Source organism: Anolis carolinensis, chromosome 2 (assembly GCF_035594765.1).
Source record: "Anolis carolinensis isolate JA03-04 chromosome 2, rAnoCar3.1.pri, whole genome shotgun sequence".
Taxonomy (NCBI): domain Eukaryota; kingdom Metazoa; phylum Chordata; class Lepidosauria; order Squamata; family Dactyloidae; genus Anolis; species Anolis carolinensis.
Window position 1 is genome coordinate 57,675,375 of NC_085842.1, and position 22,443 is coordinate 57,697,817.

The following is a 22,443-nucleotide window of genomic DNA, read 5'->3' on the forward strand; positions in this document are numbered from 1 at the left end:
TGAGCCAACAATGTGATGCGGCAGCTAAAAAAGCCAACAGGATTTTGGCCTGCATCAATAGGGGTATAGCGTCTAGATCCAGGGAAGTCATGCTCCCCCTCTATTCTGCCTTGGTCAGACCACACCTGGAATACTGTGTCCAATTCTGGGCACCACAGTTGAAGGGAGATGTTGACAAGCTGGAATGTGTCCAGAAGAGGGTGACTAAAATGATCAAGGGTCTGGAGAACAAGCCCTATGAGGAGCGGCTTAAAGAGCTGGGCATGTTTATCCTGCAGAAGAGAAGGCTGAAAGGAGACATGATAGTCATGTATAAATATGTGAGGGGAAGTCATAGGAAGGAGGGAGCAAGCTTGTTTTCTGCTGTCCTGGAGACTAGGACGCGGAACAATGGCTTTAAGCTGCAGGAAAGGAGGTTCCACCAGAACATCAGGAAGAACTTCCTCACTGTGAGAGCTGCTCAGCAGTGGAACTCTCTCCCCTGGACTGTGGTGGAGGCTCCTTCTTTGGAGGCTTTTAAGCAGAGGCTAGATGGCCATCTGTTGGGGGTGCTTTGAATGAGATTTCCTGCTTCTTGGCAGGGGGTTGGACTGGGTGGCCCATGAGGTCTCTTCCAACTCTATGATTCTACTCTTGTGAAGATGATGGTGAGTAAATGTTGGAAGGCAGCCTATCAGGAAGTACTATGAAATACAGACCGTGTGTGAAATGAATGCACCAAAAACACAGAGGATGTCTCTGGGAATGCAGACAAGGTTTGAATTTGAGTTAGAAAGGGTTTTTGAAGTTCACATAGATGAAACAATTAGTCAGAAAGGAGAACTGTCTCTGGGGGGAGCCATGAAATAATGTTCTTTCAAGAGTTAATGTGACATGTTACTGGGTTGTAATAAACCAGTGAAAGCAGTCCCAACAAATGGCCATCTAGCCTCTACTTAAAAACCTCCAGAGAAGAAGACTCCCCCATAATATATCCTGAATGAAATACATTTAAAATAGCGTTCAAGGATGCATGCCATTTCTAAATGGTTTTATATAGAAACAGGTTTGAATTTTAATGATAATTGATTAAAGATGTTGTGCCAAACTGGGATATAAAAACTGTAAACATAAAAACACATATTAATTGCAGTCAGCATACATATTAGCTTCAGTTAGGGCAAGAAGACAGGGCTATGACCAGCTGTTGGGCATGGTGTTGGGTATTTAGGCCCAATCAGCCATACTAGGACAGCAGACCACCAACAAATATTATTTTGCTGTATGGTATCAGTCAGAGAGAGGAACTGACATTATCACTTCTGAGTATCCTTTGTTCTAAGAAACCCCTGTGAAATTCATGAGGTCACCATAAGGTGACTTGAAAGCACATACATACATACATGCACCCACCCAAGTAAATGAAGAAAATAAACAGAGTTGTCAGAAAGGATGAATGAGACAATCCTGCCAGATAAAAGAGTGTGTTGGCTTGTTCTATGCTGCTTCAGGGTTCTAATGATTTATGTTACAGGAGGGTATGTTTCAATTGAAATTTTAGAAAGAATTCTAGACAGTGAGAGCAGTTAAGCAGTACAACCCATTAACTAGAAAGGTGGTCGGGTCTTCTCTGGGTGTCTTCAATGAGGCTAGACAGCTATCTGCTGGGGGTGCTTTGAGCCAGAGATTTACCCTTGATTTTTATAGGACCCTTTCCAATTCTATGCTCCTATGATTCTATGCCTATTGATTGCTATTTGACTTCTATTCTTGCAGTAGAGTTCAGTGTATTCAGCCATAGTTAGAGAAAATGGTTTATAAAAACTGGTTGTATAAACAATTATGTGACTATACCAGTGTTTTTCCAATATAGTAACATTTATAAGCAAACATTTCTTTCTAGACTTAGATGGAGAAAGCCACCCCTGCAAAATTTAACAAGTTAGTGCTTCAAAACTCTCTCATCTATTTTCTTTGTCCATATTAGAGTTTATGTACACAGGCTGCAAGAACAGCCAACACTAACACAGTTCACAGTAATAGGCTATTAAAAAGGTTACTAAAAACGGTGAGGGTTGATGAGAGAGACATGTTTTTGTTTTCAAGATCAGCACCATGGCTGCCCTGTCTTCCGCTTTCACATTTTACAGCATATGCAGCTGGGATCCCGTTGGGAACTGCAATAACAAGAAATCAACCTTCAAGAGAACAGTTGGTAGAAAAACATTCATCCTTCATTTATGTAAGCATTGCCATCATTCACAATTATTTTTAAAAAATTTATCACTATGTCCCAAATATCCAGCAAGGGACGGACAGGCTGGGAAACCTGTGCAAACATACATCAATTAACAAAGTTACCCAGTAGTTCTAATGTCAGCGGAATGAAGTTTGGTTTCAGCCCAAACTTTAAAGGGACAATTCATCTTGGATAGTTCTTTTAAACTCAGACCAAAACCCACAAAACTGATAAAGTGAATAGTGGAGAAAGGTTAGCAAGCTCCTGACAGCTTTGGCTCTTGTTTCACCAGTAACCAAGCATGCCTGGGAAATCCTCAGGAACATACAAAAGTCAGTCCTCCTAATGGCTCTCCAGCAGATGGCATTCAGAGAAATACTCCTTTTGAAATTTGAAAGTCTCAATTTCACTATGATAACTGCATATAGGATTGTGCTTGGACCAAGGATCCCTGGGGAAGGTAATGGCAACCCACCCCAGTATTCTTGCAATGAAAACTATATGGATCAGTACAACCAGAGAAATGTCGGTTTACCATCGGAAGATAGGACCCCCAGGTCGGAAGATGATCAAAATGCTACTGGGGAGGAGCAGAGGACTAGTTCAAGTAGCCCCAGATGTGATGATGCAGTTAGCTCAAAGCCGAAAGGAAGGCTAACGGCCGACGGTGCTGGAGGTGAAGGACCAATCCGATGTTCTAGAGATCAGCAGACTATAGGAACCTGGAATGTAAGATCTATGAGCCAGGGCAAACTGGATGTGGTTATTGGTGAGATGTCAAGATTAAAGATAGACATTCTGGGAGTCAGTGAACTGAAATGGACTGGAATGGGCCACTTCACAAAAGATGACCACCAGATCTACTACTGCGGACAAGAGGAACACTGAAGAAATGGAATAGCCTTCATTGTTAATAATAAAGTTGCGAAAGCAGTGATTGGATACAACCCAAAAAATGATAGAATGATCTCAATTTGAGTTAAAGGTAAGCCATTTAACATCACAGTGATCCAAGCATATGCCCCAACCACAGCTGCTGAAGAAGCAGAATCAGATAAGTTCTATGAGGATCTGCAGCACTTAGTGGATAACACACCAAAAAGAGACATTATTCTCATTACAGGAGATTGGAATGCTAAGGTGGGTAGTCAAATGATAACTGGGATCACAGGCAAGCATGGTCTGGGACAACAAAATGAAGCAGGACGTAGGCTGATAGAATTTTGCCAGGAAAACTCAATGTGTATAACAAACACTCTCTTCCAACAACCTAAAAGACGGCTTTACACATGGACTTCATCAGATGGTCAACACCGAAATCAGATTGACTACATCCTTTGCAGCCAAAGGTGGCGGACATCCATCCAGTCGGTGAAAACAAGACCTGGAGCTGACTGTAGTTCAGATCACGAACTTCTTATTACAAAATTTAGAATCAGACTAAAGAGAATGGGGAAAATACACAGACCAATTAGATATGATCTCACAAATATTCCCAGTGAATATGCAGTGGAGGTGAAGAATAGATTTCAGGGACTAGATTTAATATATAGAGTCCTAGAAGAACTATGGACAGAAGTCCACAACATTGTTCAGGAGGCAGCAACAAAGTACGTCCCAAAGAAATAGAAAACCAAGAAGGCAAGATGGTTGTTTGTTGAGACACTGGAAGTAGCCCAAGAAAGAAGGAAGGCGAAAGGAAACAGCGATAAGGGGAGATATGCCCAATTAAATGCACAATTCCAGAGGTTAGCCAGGAAAGACAAGGAACTATTTTTGAACAAGCAATGCATGGAAGTGGAAGAAGACAATAGGATAGGAAGGACAAGAGATCTCTTCCAGAAAATCAGAAACATCGGAGGCAAATTTCAGGCAAAAATGGGCATGATCAAAAACAAAGATGGCAGGGACCTAACAGAAGCTGAAGAGATCAAGAATAGGTGGCGAGAATATACAGAAGATCTGTATAGGAAGGATAACAATATAGAGGATAGCTTTGATGGTGTGGTGAGTGAATTAGAACCAGACATCCTGAGAAGTGAGGTTAAATGGGCCTTAAGAAGCATTGCTAACAACAAGGCAGCAGGAGACGACGGGATCCCAGCTGAGCTGTTTAAATTCTTGGAAGATTATGCTGTCAAGGTGATGCATGCCATATGCCAGTAAATATGGAAAACACAAGATTGGCCATCAGATTGGAAAAAATCAATTTATATCCCCATACCAAAAAAGGGAAATGCTAAAGAATGCTCAAACTTCCGTACAGTGGCACTTATTTCCCATGCCAGTAAGGTAATGCTCAAGATCCTGCAAGGCAGACTCCAGAAATACATGGAGCAAGAGTTGCCAGATGTCCAAGCTAGGTTCAGAAAAGGCAGAGGAACGAGAGACCAAGTTGCCAATATCCGCTGGATAATGGAGAAAGCCAGGGAGTTTCAGAAAAACATCTACTTCTGCTTTATTGACTATTCTAAAGCCTTCGACTGTGTGGATCATAATAAACTATGGCATGTTCTTAGTGGTATGGGGATACCAAGTCACCTTGTCTGTCTCCTGAGAAATCTGTATAAAGACCAAGTAGCCACAATAAGAACAGATCACGGAACAACAGACTGGTTCAAGATTGGGAAAGGAGTGTGGCAAGGCTGCATACTTTCACCCTCCCTGTTCAACTTGTACGCAGAACACATCATGCGACATGCGGGGCTTGAGGAATCCAAGGCCGGAGTTAAAATTGCTGGAAGAAACATTAACAACCTTAGGTATGCAGATGATACCACTCTGATGGCCGAAAGCAAGGGGGAGCTGAGGAGCCTTATCACCAATAGCCTTACACCTATTGATAACTGGTAAATAGAGGGAGAAAATGTGGAGGCAGTGACAGACTTTATATTTCTAGGCGCAAAGATCACTGCAGATGCAGACTGCAGCCAGGAAATCAGAAGACGTTTACTTCTTGGGAGGAGAGCAATAGCCAACCTTGACAAAATAGTGAAGAGCAGAGACATCACACTGGCAATGAAGGTCTGCATAGTCAAAGCAATGGTATTCCCCATAGTAACCTATGGATGTGAGAGCTGGACCATAAGGAAGGCTGAGTGAAGGAAGATAGATGCCTTTGAACTTTGGTGCTGGAGGAAAATCCTGAGAATGCCTTGGACCACAAGAAGATCCAACCAGTCCGTCCTCCAGGAAATAATGCCCGGCTGCTCACTGGAGGGAAGGATATTAGAGGCAAAGCTGAAGTATTTTGGCCACATCATGAGGAGACAGGAAAACTTGGAAAAGATCACGATGCTGGGGAAAAAGGAAGGAAAAAGGAAGAGAGGCCGACCAAGGGCGAGATGGATGGACGGTATCCTTGAAGTGACTGGCTTGACCTTGAAGGAACTGGGGGCGGTGACGGCCAACAGGGAGCTCTGGCGTGGACTGGTACATGAGGTCACAAAGAGTCGGAGACGACTAAATGACTGAGCAGCAGCAGCAACTGCATATAGAATGCTCTGTACTGGGCACCAATTCTCAAGGTGGTCAATGAAAAAACTTCCAAAGATTTCCAAAGAAGGTTTAGTAGACAATAAAATCCAAAATGGTTAGAGAAGCTAGCTATGTTTACATTACAGGATGAGAGGATAGAGAGTGTGTTGGTCTCCATCTATCTGAGAGGCAGTCATGCTCAAGATGGAACAAATCTGTGGTTTCACTAATGAAATTGCTGTATCCAGTGTAATGAAGACATGTAAGAGGTGGCATTACTCTGTTTATGGTTGTATTTCACTAGTGGTTGCACATATGCTAGCATAATAAATAATGGAACATTAATATTATTTGAGTGTACTAAGGGGCTATGATTTATTTATTTATTTACAGCATTTATATTCCGCCCTTCTCACCCCAAAGGGGACTCAGAGCGGATCACATTGCACATATAAAGGCAAACATTCAATGCCATAACATAGAACAGAGACAGAGACAAGATGCAGGCACGGGCTGGCCTCGAACTCATGACCTCTTGGTCAGAGTGATTTGTTGCAGCTGGCTTGCTTTCCAGCCTGCACCACAGCCTGGCCTGTAGATTTGCCTGTAGAAGAACACAACTACAAAAGGAATCAACATTTTCAACTTGACACTTAAAATTGTATTTCTTCAAACAGTAGTTTTTCCTTGGTACTATGGCAACCACACAAATTTGTCTAGTCCCCAGCAATCATGTGGTAGTGAATGCAGTGCTTTCTGAGGTGTGCAAAAAAAAATTGTCTTCTATCAACTGCGTGTGTGTATCTATGTATGTATGTATGTATGTATGTACTTGTGCTCCCACATACCTTTACTGGATAACACCCCAGTCCAAGTTTTTGAAACAAGAAAAAAAATCTTTTCCATTCCCTGCATTTTTGTAGAACTCTCATTATGCTCTTTATCATTTCTAAACTAAAAAGACCTTTGCTCATAGAGAAAGTGTGCAGGAAAATGTTGGGTGTAATCAGTCCTTTCATAGTGGCCTTCAATAGTACAATGAGTCTAAGGGAGATATTTTTTTGAAGAGGAACTAGTGGAGAAGATCTAAATCTAAAAGTCCTGCCAGTCTATCAGAACCAAAATGTAATAAATACAGATGCAAATATGAGTGAAAGAGCAGTTATAGCATGGGAAGCATATTCTTAAAAAACTAATGGATTTTCATAGCACTTGAGACAAAAGACGGGATTCCTGCCTAAGCATTTTAATTGAAATCTGTATTAGTAGTTGGCCTATCTCCAAAAGGTTGGGAGGCAATGAAAAAAGGACTTAGGATAACTTCTTAATGTATCTATTCCTATTACTGCTTTCTCTGCTACATACACAGAGTTCATCCATTTTGGAACAGCTGTGAACAGAGCTAGACATTTCCTATTACTATAAGAACAATGGTCTGTATTGTCATTCCCATTAGAATTACATTACAACCCTGCCCTACTAGTAATCAAGAGACAAAACTGCAGCCCTTTAGCAAATACAATCAAAGATGTTTGATTCAAAGGATGTCAAAAAAGTTAATGCTGAAATAGATTTTCTGGAAGACTTAATTAACTTTCTGTCAAAACACACACAGAAGTATTTTATTTTTCAAGAGGTTTCTCCAGGAAGCAACTGCTTCATTAGTTTCCCAAAGAGTTGTCCATGTGGGTTCCACAAGGCTTAAGTACATTCATATTTGGAGAGCTTAAGAAATACCTATCTGTCTTTAAACCAATCAACCTCAGGCAGTTTGGGCAGAACACAATTTAGTTTACACAAATGCCATTTGCAGAGAGTGACTAAAGATCTCTGGCTTCATGGCATATGATAAGGGTGTCTGTCGGAGTACAGAGGCATAGATCTATAGACAAAATCGCCCCTGTTTTTATAGTCCTAGTTGATATTTACACAGGTTACTAATTCTTGTTACTGACAATTTTGGCATAGTTATGCTATGAGCCCCGGTGGCGAAGTGCGTTAAAGCACTGAGCTGGAGACCAAAAGGTCCCAGGTTCAAACCCCGGGAGCAGCATGAGAGGCCGCTGTTAGCTCCAGCGCCTGCCAACCTAGCAGTTCGAAAACATGCAAATGTGAGTAGATCAATAGGTACTGCTCCGGCAGGAAGGTAATGGTGCTCCATGCAGTCATGCCGGCCACATGACATTGTAGGTGTCTACGGACAACGCCAGCTCTTCGGCTTAGAAATGGAGATGAGCACCAACCCCCAGAGTCAGACATGACTGGACTTAACGTCAGGGGAAACCTTTACCTTTATGCTATGATTGGGGGGGAAATGAGACAAACTATTCATCAAGTATTTTCTCTCTCTCTCTCTCTCTCTCTCTCTCTCTCTCTCTCTCTCTCTCTCTCTCTCTCTCTATCTCTATCTATCTATCTATCTATCTATCTATCTATATATATATATATATATTTATTGTAATTTGCATTGGGGTCTTCAAGAAAAAAAATGTAATAATATCCAGTCTGCATTGAAGTAATACATGCTATGGGATTTTGAAACAAAAGAATCCCACTCCATGTCTCTACCCACTGAACTGAGCTAAGATCTTTGAGACCACCTAGTCCAACTACTGCTTGAGGCAGAAGATCCAAACAAAGAACTATCCTCAGCAGATGACTACATTTCTGCTTAAAAGTATTAAGAAAAGTGAAGCCTCCCTTGAGAGCCTCCCACTATTGAACCACTATTTCTCATGTTTCTCCTAATCTCAGATGATGAGCCTGTCTTTCAGAGAAAATATTTTCTTGAAAATTGAAAGAAAGGTAGTGTCTTGTGAATAACCATTAGCTATTTTTAAAAGGATATGTGCAGTGCCATTCTATGAATATTTCCTTAGAAGTCCATGATGGTCAATTCAAGAAAGATTTTGACAAGCTAGAACATGTCCAGGAAAGGGCAAACAAAATGATCACAGGTTTGGAAACCAAGTCCTCCAGGGAAGTCATGCTCCCCCTCTATTCTGCCTTGGTCAGACCACACCTGGAATACTGTGTCCAATTTTGGGCACCGCAGTTGAAGGGAGATGTTGACAAGCTGGAAAGCGTCCAGAGGAGGGCGACTAAAATGATTAAGGGTCTGGAGAACAAGCCCTATGAGGAGCGGCTTAAAGAGCTTGGCATGTTTAGCCTGCAGAAGAGAAGGCTGAGAGGAGACATGATAGCCATGTACAAATACGTGAAGGGAAGTCATAGGGAGGAGGGAGCAAGCTTGTTTTCTGCTCCCCTGCAGACTAGGACATGGAACAATGGCTTCAAACTACAGGAAAGGAGATTCCACCTGAACATCAGGAAGAACTTCCTCACTGTGAGAGCTGTTCGACAGTGGAACTCTCTCCCCCGGGCTGTGGTGGAGGCTCTTTCTTTGGAGGCTTTTAAGCAGAGGCTGGATGGCCATCTGTCGGGGGTGCTTTGAATGCGATTTCCTGCTTCTTAGCAGGGGGTTGGACTGGATGGCCCATGAGGTCTCTTCCAACTCTACTATTCTATGATTCTATGATCCTATGAGGAAAGGCTTAGGGAGCTGAGTATACCTAGCTTAGAAAAAAGAAGACTAAGAGGGGACATGATAGCCTTTTAAAAAGATGTTACATTGAGGAGGGGACAATTCTATTTTCTGCTGCCTTACAGACTAGGACACAGAGCAACTGATTCAAATTATAAGAAAGAAATGTTCCACCGAAACGTTAGGAAAATCTTCCTGACAATAAGAGCTGTTTGGCAGTGGAATAGGCTGCATGGTGGAATCTCCTTCTCAGGCAATTGGATCCAGCAGAGGCTGGATGACCATCTGTCTGTGTTCTTACATGGCATGGGGTTAGACTGAATGGCCCTTATGGTCTCTTCCAACTCTATGATTCTAATGGGCTTACTCTCAGGATCACCTAGATATGATTACAATCTCTGCATGAAAGAAAACATGCCAACATACTATTGTGCATATATCAGAGGTCTAACTGAATCCATCAAGACTTCCTCTTAGGTAAGGTTGCAAGGGCTTGAAAACTAAGCATATCTACAAAGTACAAATTATTCCTAGACTCTGTTCTAACTTCCTGATAAATGATCAATCTGGAACTATATACAAACCCGAAAGCAATGACTGTCTACACTGAACAGGTAGCAGAATTTTTAGAGGAATGCCCACATCAGCACTTATACAAGGATCAGAAAATTCAAGTCTTACATGAACTGTTTGCAGTATATGCCAATGATATATGTACATGAGATCATGTGAATTATCTTACTGGATCAGACAAAGGTGCACTTAATCCAACAATTTGTTTCCAAGTGCATTCAGTCAAGTGCCTGCCAAAGTCCAAAGGAGATTGCCACAACATTAACCCCCAGCATTTGATCTTCAGAGAGGACACTTCTCTTTGGAAAGCTTTCTTTTTTTTAATATGTTATTCTTTTGATGTTTGCCTCTGCCCACAAATAAAAGGAACATTTTGGCACAATCCTCCTAAATACAGACTTTACAGTAAATAAGAGTGAGGACATGCATCTAATCACAGATTCTTTTTCTTTGTGACCAATTCATTTCATCTTCCCTACCTTTTTAGACTCTTTGCTCCCTGCATCCATTTCTGGATTGTAAGTCCCATTAGTCAAGAAGCTATCATCTCATACTTTGAAAACTGGCATAACAACTAACTATAATAATAAACAATACAATGAAAACAAGATTTTATATGTATTTTAAAAAATAACATTTTGTAATGTATTTTAAGTTGTTAAGTAAATCTGCATGCGCTCCATGCAGTCATGCCGGCCACATGACCTTGGAGGTATCTATGGACAACGCCGGCTCTTCAGCTTAGAAATGGAGATGAGCACCAACCCCCAGAGTCAGACATGGCTGGACTTAACATCAGGGAAACCTTTACCTTTTACTAGTAAATCTGTACTTTAGATGGAAAACAAAAACAAAAAAATCTGAAACTAAATAAATATATGTAGACATTTAGCTATCATAGCCGATGGCTCTTCGAAGATCTAGGGTCCATGAACTTATTTTAATCTTTCCTAAAATTCAGTGATCCAAAATACTCAGAAGAAATGCAACACCAGTAGGCAATAAACCATATGTGTAAATCATTTTTAGATTTATATTGCACCACTAGCTAATAAGTATAACAAATTTAAACTAAAGGTAGCTAAAACCAGAGATTATCCCACTATAAACCAACATATAGTGGACAATAATTGTGATCTGTAAGAATAACAGAAATAAGAAAGTGAAGCATCAGTTAGCAATGGATTCAGCATGTTTATCAGATCAACCACATAAATGTTTAAGTGTAGAGAATGGTATTGACATAAAGCATTAGACATCCTAAGCATTCTTATCAGGAAAAAAAATCAAAGTCTTGAAGCCATAGTCTGCAGGCCTAATATATTACAAGCTTTCTAAGAGACTGGATGGCTTTGCTGAACTATTTGAAGTTCTTTTATATGTGTGAAGCTTAACCCAGGATTAAATAAATTAAGCAAATTTTTCTGGAACAGTGACTCAGAGCTTAATTTTCTCTGAAAAGCAGAAAAATTAATAGACAGGGATTACAACAAATTGGTCAGCATTCAATGTATAATTACACAGAAATGATGCAACACAAGTATCAATACCTCTTTATAGTTTTTGGTGCGTTGTTTTAAGCTGTACACCTTTAGCTTGGCAGAACTTCAAAGAGATCACACAGGTTACAATGTAAACGTTGAAGAATGAAGCAACTTCTCTCAGAAGCAGCATGCAAAGAAGTAAGCAATAGAGCATGCGTAACATTTTTTTCCTGACTTTTATTAAAACAGGTATGATGGGGACAAGTGTAACACTACCTTTTATCTCCTTAACTGGCACTCAAAATGAGCCTTTGAGCACAGACTGTAAGGGCCCTTCAATACAGGCACCAAAATCCAACGTGAGGCCGACATGAGGTCGGGGTGTCTACAAAACGTACACCCGCGATGTGAACTACAACACAAATCCAGCCAGAAACAGCTTGTTTAAACAATCTCACCAGCAATTCCAGATCAATCCATAAAAGCCACTGAAGTTGATCTGTGTATATCCCAGGCAGATCAGGCAATCAGAACCAACATAAGGAGCGCTTATGTAAACAAACTAACGCTGCAGCAGTCAGAGTAAGAAACCAGATACATAACTCAACACAAAGGTAAACAAAGGAAACCATAGCATTCCAATGGGAATGCTCAGTGGCCATTTCTCACTTTGCTGTGCTTCAGTCAAGCATGGAGAAATGGTTTCTTATCAGTGTATCTTTCCAGAGGGGGGATTTTTGTAGACTCCATCACCACAGCTTGGAACTGATTCCTGGGATGCCTGTGTAAGCACTCCAAAGTGAACTGGAGCTCTTTAATCCATGTTCTGATCTGGATTACATAACTGTGTAGAAGCAGCCGAAATCATCCCTGTTGCCAGCCCTGCAAGCCTGAACAGTAAAGAACTATTCCAAACCCCTTGCCATTTCAGCTTTTTCAAAAACTAACAAAATAAAATGATGATAATGGACATACAGTCAATTCAGTTCTTACAGTGGGTCTTAAGAGCTGTAGTTTCCTACGTAGAATCAAAATTCTGGGCAAAAAACTACAGATCCATGGTAAGATAGATGGTTAGCAAGGGATTTCAATTGTTCTCTGCATCTCATTTTAGTTTTGCAGAAACTGTGGGCTGCCTTAAAACTTGTAATTCTACTGCTGATTTCTCCTTTTCAAAGCATGTGCGAAGGGAAAGCTAAACATTTTAAAATATTTTTCTTGAAATATCTGGAGGAAACACTAGAGGTTTTACTTATATTCTTTGAGAAAGCCAAGAAGTCTAAACCAAAAAGTTGTTTTATTTTGGAGTGTTTTCTGGCTGAAGAATAATACAATGGCTTTTTTAAAAATGAGTGAATTTTTAAAGTACCGGTCACTAACAGATTATTCTGCAAGAGACTGTTTACAATAAAACAGCAATGGTATCCTAGAATTCGATGTTTAAGCTACTGCTACTGGGAGATTATTTTAAAATTCTGCAACATAGCTATTTCATCAGTTCTCCTGCAGCACACACGTTTTCAGTTTTAGCAATCTACTTGTACACCAGAGTAACTAAAATTGATTACTCTTCAAGTGCCACAGTGGTAGAGAACATGGCATTAATTTGTGCTGATGACCCTCATTTTAAATTGCAAGAGTTTTAAAAATAATCTACTTTTAAAAGAACATCCAACACATGACACCAGTTAAGCAATCTACTTAACAAGCTAATTCTTTGCATTCAAGAACAGATCTCATTTTTACATGCAAAGAAAGGGAAGAATACACAAAATGCCTTCTTAATGTGTACACATTTTGAAAGCATTGGAGTAACAGAGGGCCTATTGAGCTATTGCATCATTTACCCCCTGCCCCACTTCCCAATTTTTTAAATCTCGTCTTCTGGGCAATGACCCAAATTAGGTGCTCAAATCAAATCAAATGATAGGATAATAAACATCATTATGCTTTATTACTCCTCATAATTAATCAAATAATATTTCTCAAGAGATATACTACATAAATGGACAAGGATCCGAATTGCTACTGAGTAAACTAAAAGCGCTTTTCTGTGTACATATAAGGCCTATCAATTTCCTCCTTTAATTGAATCTTCTCATAACATTACCAAATGCCATTCTGAAATTCAAAAGCAGCATCAACCAGAAACAGTGCTATGGTACCAATGGACGCATCTTTTATGTCTTCTGAATTCAAGCCACGCTAAAGCTATATACAAGTCGACCTAATATGTAAGTCAAGGGAAGATTTTGAGGCCAAAATTATGCATTTTGATATGGCCCATGGGTAAGCCAAGGGCCATTCCACAGAAAGAGGAAGGCACTACTCCTCCCTCGGGATTACTGTCCCTGGCCAATGCAATTTCCCAGGCCAGGCATTCAAAAAGGCCAGAAGTGAAACCAAAGCAAAGTGAGAAGGGGTCATTGCTTGTTTTACATTCTCCTGGGATGGACTAAGCTTCCACCTTTTACCACTCTATTTGGAGAAGGGGATGTTTTTTTTTTAATAAGAGTTAAAGTACAGTATTCATACAGGTCCATGAATATATCAACATAAGATTTGGTGGAGGGGGGGGGTGATTTTTTTGCCTAAAATTTCTCAACTTATAGAAGACTTATAGATATTGTGAGGGGAGGAGTAAAGAGTTACTCTTTTATAACTGCTTACTGTATATTTTTTCTTAAATCATTTCCTCTCACACCAATAAACACCAATACACAACTGCATCACCTCCATTGCCTGCTATGCCTCAAGGGTGTCCAAAAAAGAAATTGTCTGTCACGTTCCATCATTCAGTGCATTTTGAGAGAAATAACTATGGCACGGAAAACAGGAAAGAAAACCAATCATATATTCCGACTGCACTTTCCTTCATTTTCTTGTTAACTTTTCCCTTGAATGTGTCAAAGAACAAGGAACAATGGCTGCAACATATTAGAAAGGACGACACTTTTCAAACATTCATTTTCGGCATGCTGTTTCTTGATTTAATTTCATTTCACTTCAAGGACACATTCCCACACTTTGAATGATCTATCAGGAAGATCTGGCTTTCCTTCTCAGTACTGCTGTCTCCTTTACAATAATTGCTTCAAGCACAGAAGACAAATAGCACAGCTTCAAGAAAGATAGTAAAACATCCACTTAAAACAAAAAGAAACCTACAGTGCTTATAAAGCCATCATTGTTTGATCATAGCAGCTTCCTTAACCCATGAGAAAAATCATTTAATCCTCTCAAATATGTCTAAAACTAAAAATATATGTAGAATGCAACAACCTTTGGCTGATAAAAACTGAACACACCTAGTCCCCTGACCCACATTCAAAGGCAAAAAGACTTGTGATTAATCATCCTACATTTTCTCTAGCAAAGTTTCTCATGCTTGTACACAGAGCTGAGCCGCCCACTCTGCAAAACTGAAGTGTTTAGTAAGTGATTCAGAGCAAGATTTTATTACCAATTATGAAGTCTGTTGATCTATTATGAAGTAGTTATAGGATTCAATTACCATCCCTCCCTGATTTAGTCATTGGTAACTTGTTTCTTTCAGATAAAGCCATTTTATCGTCTCTGACCAAGCACGGGCTACAGCCGCAATTAAGGCCTACTCCGCGGCTTTGCGGGCAGCCAGGAAGGCTTTCACGACTGCCCACATAGTGTCTGCAACTAACAGATCATCAGAGTTGTTCCGGGTTGTTGGGGAGCTCCTTCACCCTCCTGAGGTGGGGGAGACCTCTGAGAACTCACAACTCAGTGCAGCGAGTTTGTCCACCACTTTGCTGATAAAGTCACTCAGATACGATCCGACTTGGATTCCAGTTTAAATGCAATGACAAAGGAGATAAGCGAGACACCTGTCTGTCAGATTTTGTGGGATTAGTTCCAGATTGTTCGTCCTGATGATGTTGACAGGATCCTTGGAGCTGTGAGGGCGACCACTTGTGCCCTGGACCCTTGCCCTTCCCGGCTAGTCAAACTGGCCAGTGGTGGGCTGGTTGATTGGTTTGTAACTATTATAAACACCTCATTGGCTCAAGGGAAATTTCCAACAGGCCTTAAACAGGCAATAGTAAGACCAATATTGAAAAAGACCTCCCTTGACTCTTTAGTCCTAAATAACTACAGACCACTCTCCAACCTATAATTATATATTATTATATATTTATATATGATATCATTATTATATATGATATATTATACTATATATATTATACTATACTAATATTATATATTGTATATACATGTAATATTAATAATATTATGATGTAATACAATGTAATAATAATTATAATTCACTATTATAATTGTATATTTATATTACATGCAATATTACTAATATTGCAATATAGTTGCATAATATAATATATTGTATGTATATTTACTTGTAAACTGCCCTGAGTCCCCTTTGGGGTGAGAAGGGCGAGATATAAATGTTGCAAATAAATAAATAAATAAACCTCCCATTGTTGGGCAAGGTGCTAGAGCGGGTGGTTGCCTTCCAGCTCCAGGGATTCCTAGAGGACACTGACTTCCTAGACCAGTCACAGTCTGGTTTCAGACCTGGACACAGTACAACGACAGCTTTGGTTGCCTTGGTAGATGACCTCCACAGGGAACTTGACAGAGGGAGTGTGACCCTGCTGGTTCTCTTGGACATCTCGGCGGCTTTCGATACCATCGACCATGGTATCCTTCTGGGTCGGCTCTCCGGGATGGGTCTTGGGGGCACTGATCTGCAGTGGCTCCATTCCTTCCTGGAGGACCGTTCCCAGTTGGGGAAGCTGGGGGACACCTACTCAGACCCCTGGCCATTGTCCTGCGGGGTCCCGCAAGGTTCTATTCTGTCCCCCATGCTTTTCAACATCTATATGAAACCGCTGGGAGAGGTCATCCGGAGTTTTGGAGTTTGGTGCCATTTCTACACAGATGACATTCAACTCTACTACTCCTTTCTACCAAAATCCAAGGAAGCCCCTTGGACTCTGGGCTAGTGTCTGACCGCTGTGATGGGCTGGATGAGGGCAAACAGGCTGAAAATCAATCCTGGCAAGACAGAGGTCCTCCACGTCAGTCGCTCATCGGATCGGGGTATAGGGTGGCAACCTGTGCTGCGACCCGCAATCCCCCTGAAGACACAGGTCCGCAGTTTGGGGGTCCTTCTGGATTCAACACTGACGTTTGATGTCCAATGCTGACGCTCTCAGTCCAGTTTATTATGGCTTGAGATGTGAATTCTGTAACTTAAGAACTTCAAATATGTTATTAATTATTAATTACTTGCATCATATCTAGTCTTGCCCAGGTCCTTACCTAATATGCCAAAAAGAATCCATGTGACCTAAATCCTCTCCACTATTTAACTTCAACAACCCTAGCAGCATTGTTTTAGAGACTTGTTTCCTGTTTTCTGGCTTTAAAAAAAATATGCATGATACCCATTTTTTCCTATTAAGTTTTCTGTTTACAATTGTATCTTGAAACTAACCACCAGAGTTTGAATAATGGCCAATAATAATGCCAACCAAAGATGGACAATGGTCCAAAAGGGTTATGGCAAGCCCTTTTCTGCATGCATTCTGAAATTTGACCACTGGAACTTGGGTGACATTCAAAAACATTATCAAATTTATAGTCATCAGCTATAATTTCCTCAGACATTATAGCTGGCTTTCCTTTTGGGCCCCTAAGAATTTCAACTTGGAACTTAACACTGAAACTCAGACAACCACCAAAAGAATTGCATTAAATATTTAGATCTTCAAGGCAAAATCCTGAAGAATGATGACTGCCACAAGCAAGCAAACAGCTTTGATTATTACAGATAACGTATTTATATTTATTCAGAGATTTACACCAAATAGATAGCAATGGGCTTCCATTCAATTCACTACTATTAACCTGTTTTGATAGTTCTGACTTGGCTGTTTTTGCAATTCTAACCTCATTTCTAACCCCTTTGAAGAGGTGAAGAAAGATGGATTATTTCTCCTTAAATATCTAGCAGTGGCAGTCTACCTTTTAGGTAGAATGAGCAGACTGTATAATTTAATATTTTTAAAAAACTTTTTTCAAAAGCAGAAAATGTCACTATTGATTACATTTTTGTTTTTGTGGAGCATGGTGTCGGCACTTGAAGCATTTTACAAAGCTCTAGAAGAACAAGACACTGATATGTACCCCTGCCAACATTGGCTACTCCCAGATCAGAACAAATGGGAAAATTAGCCACACTGATTCAAACACTTCAAAGATCACTGCTATTTCTCTGTCAGTGACACTATGGAAAGTTATCATATCTGCCATCTGCCCTACCATGCTTGTCAGTTCTTACTTGAAACGTTTAAGTTGCCTTCATTTTCTTAGCTTAAATCCTTCTTTGGAGACTTTTAAACAGGCTGGATGGCCATCTGTCAGAGGTACTTTGAATGAGCTTTTCCTGCACTGCAGGGGGTTGGACTAGATGGCTCATGCGGTATCTTCAAACTCTATTATTCAAACCTCTTGTCCTTTCAGGTTATGTTCCATACAACAGTTTACAAATAACAACAACAACAACAACAACAACTATTATTATTATTATTATTATTATTATTATTATTATTATTATTATTATTATTATTATTATTATTATTAGAATATATACTGCCTTTCTCCCAAAATGAAATTCAAAGTGCATACAATGATTTTTAAAAGATCTGGCTAAAACACTAATTCATGAAAGTTAAAAAGAATTAAAAATCAATATCATTAAAAACATGATTAAAGTCAGTGAAAAACATTTAAAATATAATTTCAGTAAAAGATATTTTTTAAAACCAAGCACTCCACTTTGTACACATATTACAGCTCCATAATTAAAATTCAAAAGCCTGACTAAAAAACACATTCACCTGCCAGTGGAAAAAAGAGCAGGGAAGCAGCCATGGAGAATGTTCTCACTTAAGTCCTCACCAATTGCACCTACAAAAGTAGTAGGACTGAGAGAAAGCATTCCCCTGCAGATCTTACACTTTGTGATTGTGTATTAAATAAACAAGTGGACCTTTAAATATTGTTGGACTGGAACTTCCACCATCACTAAACTGGCTAGAGTTGATGGGAACCAACATCGTATAGTGATTGAAGCACAAGTTCCTCCAATTTATGGTCTGGTTCATTAGAGCTGTTGTTCTTCATATCATATTGTGGTAGAGGACCCTTGCCAACGATTACTGGCTATATCTCAGTGTAAAATATTTCAGCATTTATTTTCACAACAAAATAAGCCCACCCTAAAAATGGCACAATGATTTTATGCATTATAATAAACAGATGTAACTAGACTTGTGTGTTTGTATAAAATTACTTACCGTTTCTGTTTGTTCCATTCGTATGGCCCCATTTCTTTTTCCACCCGCCACTTACAGAAATGGGCGCCTAAACAAATGGGCTTTTCCGTCCCAGGTCAGAAAAAAACAAAGATTTTTCAGACCTTGGATAGCAAAGCATCAGGCCCTGCAAACCAGGCCTACAGGCATCGAGCTCTCGATACTCGTAAGCCCTACCTGCCAGGCCTACAATTAAGTGCTCGATTGTAGGCCCTGCGAGCCGGACGTACAAGCCATCAAGTGCCCGGCGCTTGGCCAAAAATCAGCCGACCAAATGGCTACCATTTTTTTTAAAAAAAATTCATTTCACTGTTTATTTTATTCCTGTGATGTTGTGCTGTTCTTTGCAATCCAAATGGACGGAACAGTACAAAACCATGAAAGAAACAGATGAAACAGGATTCGGGTCCTACTCTAGAAGTTACAGTATATGAAAGAATGCCTTGAGAAAAACCAGAAGAAATTACTCTTATGGCTCTATTTGTTTCAAGCATTTAACCTACTCCTTAGCTTAGAAAAACACAAACTCCCAGAGCTCCCATGAGATTGGAAGGAGGGGGGAGCTGAGGCAGTTCTTGCCTTCAGGCTCGTAATCTAGAAAATCGCACAAAAAGGGGAAAAGTCATGAGAAAAGAACGGGGAAACAAGCAACTGGAACAAATGTATTCACAACAGGCTGCATTTTAATTACTCAAAAGCCCAAATGCCCCAGCACGTGTTACATCTTGTGAGCACATAGCAAATTACTATGTTTTGTGTATACTGTTACATATTACCTTTTCGATCTAAACAATATTTTCTACTACAGCAAAAACAAAAAAATGACAAAATGCAGAATAGTTTGTCTGGTAGGTTCAGGAGATTTGAACAGGCCATAGTGACAGGACCTGGATAAAGGTACAACTAGCTTCGACATGATTTTCTTGTATGCTTTTCCTTCCTGTTGATGACATACTAACTCAATAATGTGACAGGTTTTTGTGAACATGATATACAATGTAAGTAAATTATAGGAAAAAGAACATAAGCCTCAGTAGATATTTCATACATATTTTCCCCTACTTCTAATCTTTTAAAAAACATGAAACTGTCTAGCTAGACAGAGAGCTGATACAGCCACATAATGGCCTTCAGCAACACTTCTCTGATCCATGCCACTGTATTTGGCATGTTTTCAAGTGCTTCTTGATAGCTGAGTGACAAAAATAAATCAACGGCAACTTTCACGAAATGGAAGATCATTACCCTTGTGCCATACTTACTTATCCGATGAGTCCGAACACATCCCAGAAATTTCCAAATCCCTTATGATGTCTGAACTTGAGCTGAAAGGGAAAACAAGACTCGTTGAAATGTCAGACATTCCAATATGACAGAACGGAAAAAAAGGGCAACCCCCACTGCCCCAAGCTCTAGGCAAAAAAGAATAAGGTGAATGAAATTATGAGTTCACAGGATATTAGAGCATAGATTTGGTAGCAGTAGAAACAGGATAGCAGTCACAAAGGCAAAGCAATACAGTAAAAGCCACAAGAACAGCTTTGACGATTTCTTTACGACCCCTGATCTAAGGCAACTTGCTGCCAAATATATTTCTTAAAGTTACTTCTAGAGTTCAAAGCAGCCATGCCATATCTTGAGGTGGGGAGGAAAATGTCCAACATATAATAAGCGAAATAAAGTATAGCATAATCCAAGCTAGGAATTGATTCCAACTAATTAGTGAAGTTGTTCAGTGAGTTGCACCAAAAGAATATTAACAACAGTTTGTCCATGCTGTACATAATAAAATTGTTTACATCCTGCCTGTACGCAAAGAGCCTGATAACAAAGCTTTCAATTTCAATTTATGGTGTGTTTTATGGTTCACATATCCAAAGCATAAAGCAGAAAAGTGGCTCATTTCATTACTCTTTTTCTTGATGTACTGCCAAATCCTGCCACTTTAAACAACCCTTCACCCATCAACACTCTGTCCCCTCTTATGCAAGATGAACAACCCTAACATTATTCAGTGTAGTATTTCATATTAATTTACTTTTCTCTGATTCTGAAGCTGAGAATGCTGAGAAGAGATATAAGGCCCTTCCACTCAGCCACATAATCCAGAAAATCAAGGCAGAATATCCAACAATATCTGCTTTTAACTGGGTTATCTGAGTCCACACTGCCATATATTCCAGTTCAAAGCAGAAAATGTGTGATTTTATTCAGCTGTGCGGAAGGAGCCAAAGGCACCACTTAAAAATTACACCAGAAATTCAAGTAGAGGGGAGGAGTAAGATAGGGCTATCATTTGATGGGATTCTGCTCTTTAATGTAGTTTACTTTTTAGTAAAAACAAAGTTTTAAAACTTGTGAAGTTGCATGTATCCACTGGTATTGTTCCAGGATCTCCTGTGGATCCCTATTTCTTTGAGTATTGAAGTCTTATATATAATATCATGGTAAAATATTGTACCTTATATATAACATGGCAAAATCAAATTTTGCTTTTAGAAATATATATATGAAATTTAGTTCCAAAAAGTATGTATATTTTCAAGCTGTGGATGGTCAAATAAATCAATACAGAATCTATGGTTACAAAGGCCTAATTATATACAGCAAATTTTATACAATCTGGAAATAGACTAGAAGTAAATCTATATACATGCTGAGTAATTCTCCAATACCTCAGTTAATGAAGTCTCTGACAAAGAAGTCTTTTTATGCTTGCCCTTTTCCTCTCTAGCCAGAACGTATTTAGGAACATTTAATTTTGCAGCATGGTCAAAGGGGTAAAGAAATACAATTTTTCAGCATCAAATCGCAGCAGGATGTCTGCAGTAAACACTGCAATGAAACTCAAGGTGGAAAAAGGAGGGTTTACTTTCTACTCTACTCAAACCTATTGTAACTGTGTGCTTCTGTCTAAGATAGGCAAGTAACAATAGCTCCCTCCACAATGTATGCAAAAAAATGCAAAACATAGGAGAGGAGGTGACAAGCTTGCCTTCCCAGCTTCCGCCAGTGTTTTTTTTAAACAACAACAACAACAACAACAACAACAACAACAACAACAACAGACTTGTAGGTTTGGCCTCTAAAACTGAAAAATATTAAGGTGGATAGATACATTTTGGAAAAAGCTTTCACATGGTCTCTGGAAAGTTGAAATGTTTTACTTTAGTTATACAAGGTTTATTGATTGTTTCATTTCAGAAGGGCATATTGTTACTTTAGTATAAAAGGTTATTTTTTGTGATACATGCTATCCTATTCCTTCCATTCTATTTCTGCCTCTGGTGTTAAAGTTTCTGTTAAATATTAAATGCCCAGGAAATCACCTAGTTTATGAACGGAGATATACTTCTCTGGTTAGCACTTCATCTATTTTCTTAGGAAAATCAGTGCTGCCATTTTCGTTTAAAATCCTGAACTTCCCACAAGCCAGCTATTTTTCTGTGAAGTTGCAAATTGTTGCACCATTCAAAGCCTACACTTCTGTCCCCATTATAAAGGAATTACTCAGACATCATTGTACTGTAGGGGAAGATGTCATGGACAGAAAGAGAAAAATATTTGGCTAACAAGTCCTCCAAATCCTTCTAGATCACTTCTCTCATTGAGTGCTTCAATGAACTTGCATGGGAAATTGCAATGTTACCTTTAGAGAATGTCAGCCTCAGAATGCCCGTTTAGTTCTGAGAAAGAGTAAAAAGAAGGATGTATATGAGCCCCTCCTATTATAGCAAAATATTGAAAGCTGCAGTCTGCATATAGATAACTTCC

The 22,443-nt window shown here is 39.6% G+C and overlaps 1 protein-coding gene across 5 annotated transcripts in view; it reads right to left on the reverse strand.

Annotated features, from left to right (window-relative positions):
* rad18 (RAD18 E3 ubiquitin protein ligase) overlaps positions 1–22,443 on the reverse strand; it is a 154,768-nt gene that overhangs the window by 17,941 nt on the left and 114,384 nt on the right. For 3 of the 5 annotated variants that reach the window (XR_010002558.1, XM_062969757.1, XM_062969756.1), the window contains one exon: positions 19,932–19,994. The exons of 1 other annotated variant lie outside the window; for it this stretch is intronic. Coding sequence is in view for 2 of the 4 variants with exons in the window: in XM_062969757.1 (XP_062825827.1) it covers positions 19,932–19,994 (63 nt within the window). In the remaining 2 variants the exon portion in view is untranslated. Of the gene's footprint in view, positions 1–19,931; positions 19,995–22,443 lie in introns of those variants that run through there. One more of the 5 variants, XR_010002559.1, reaches the window with a different exon arrangement.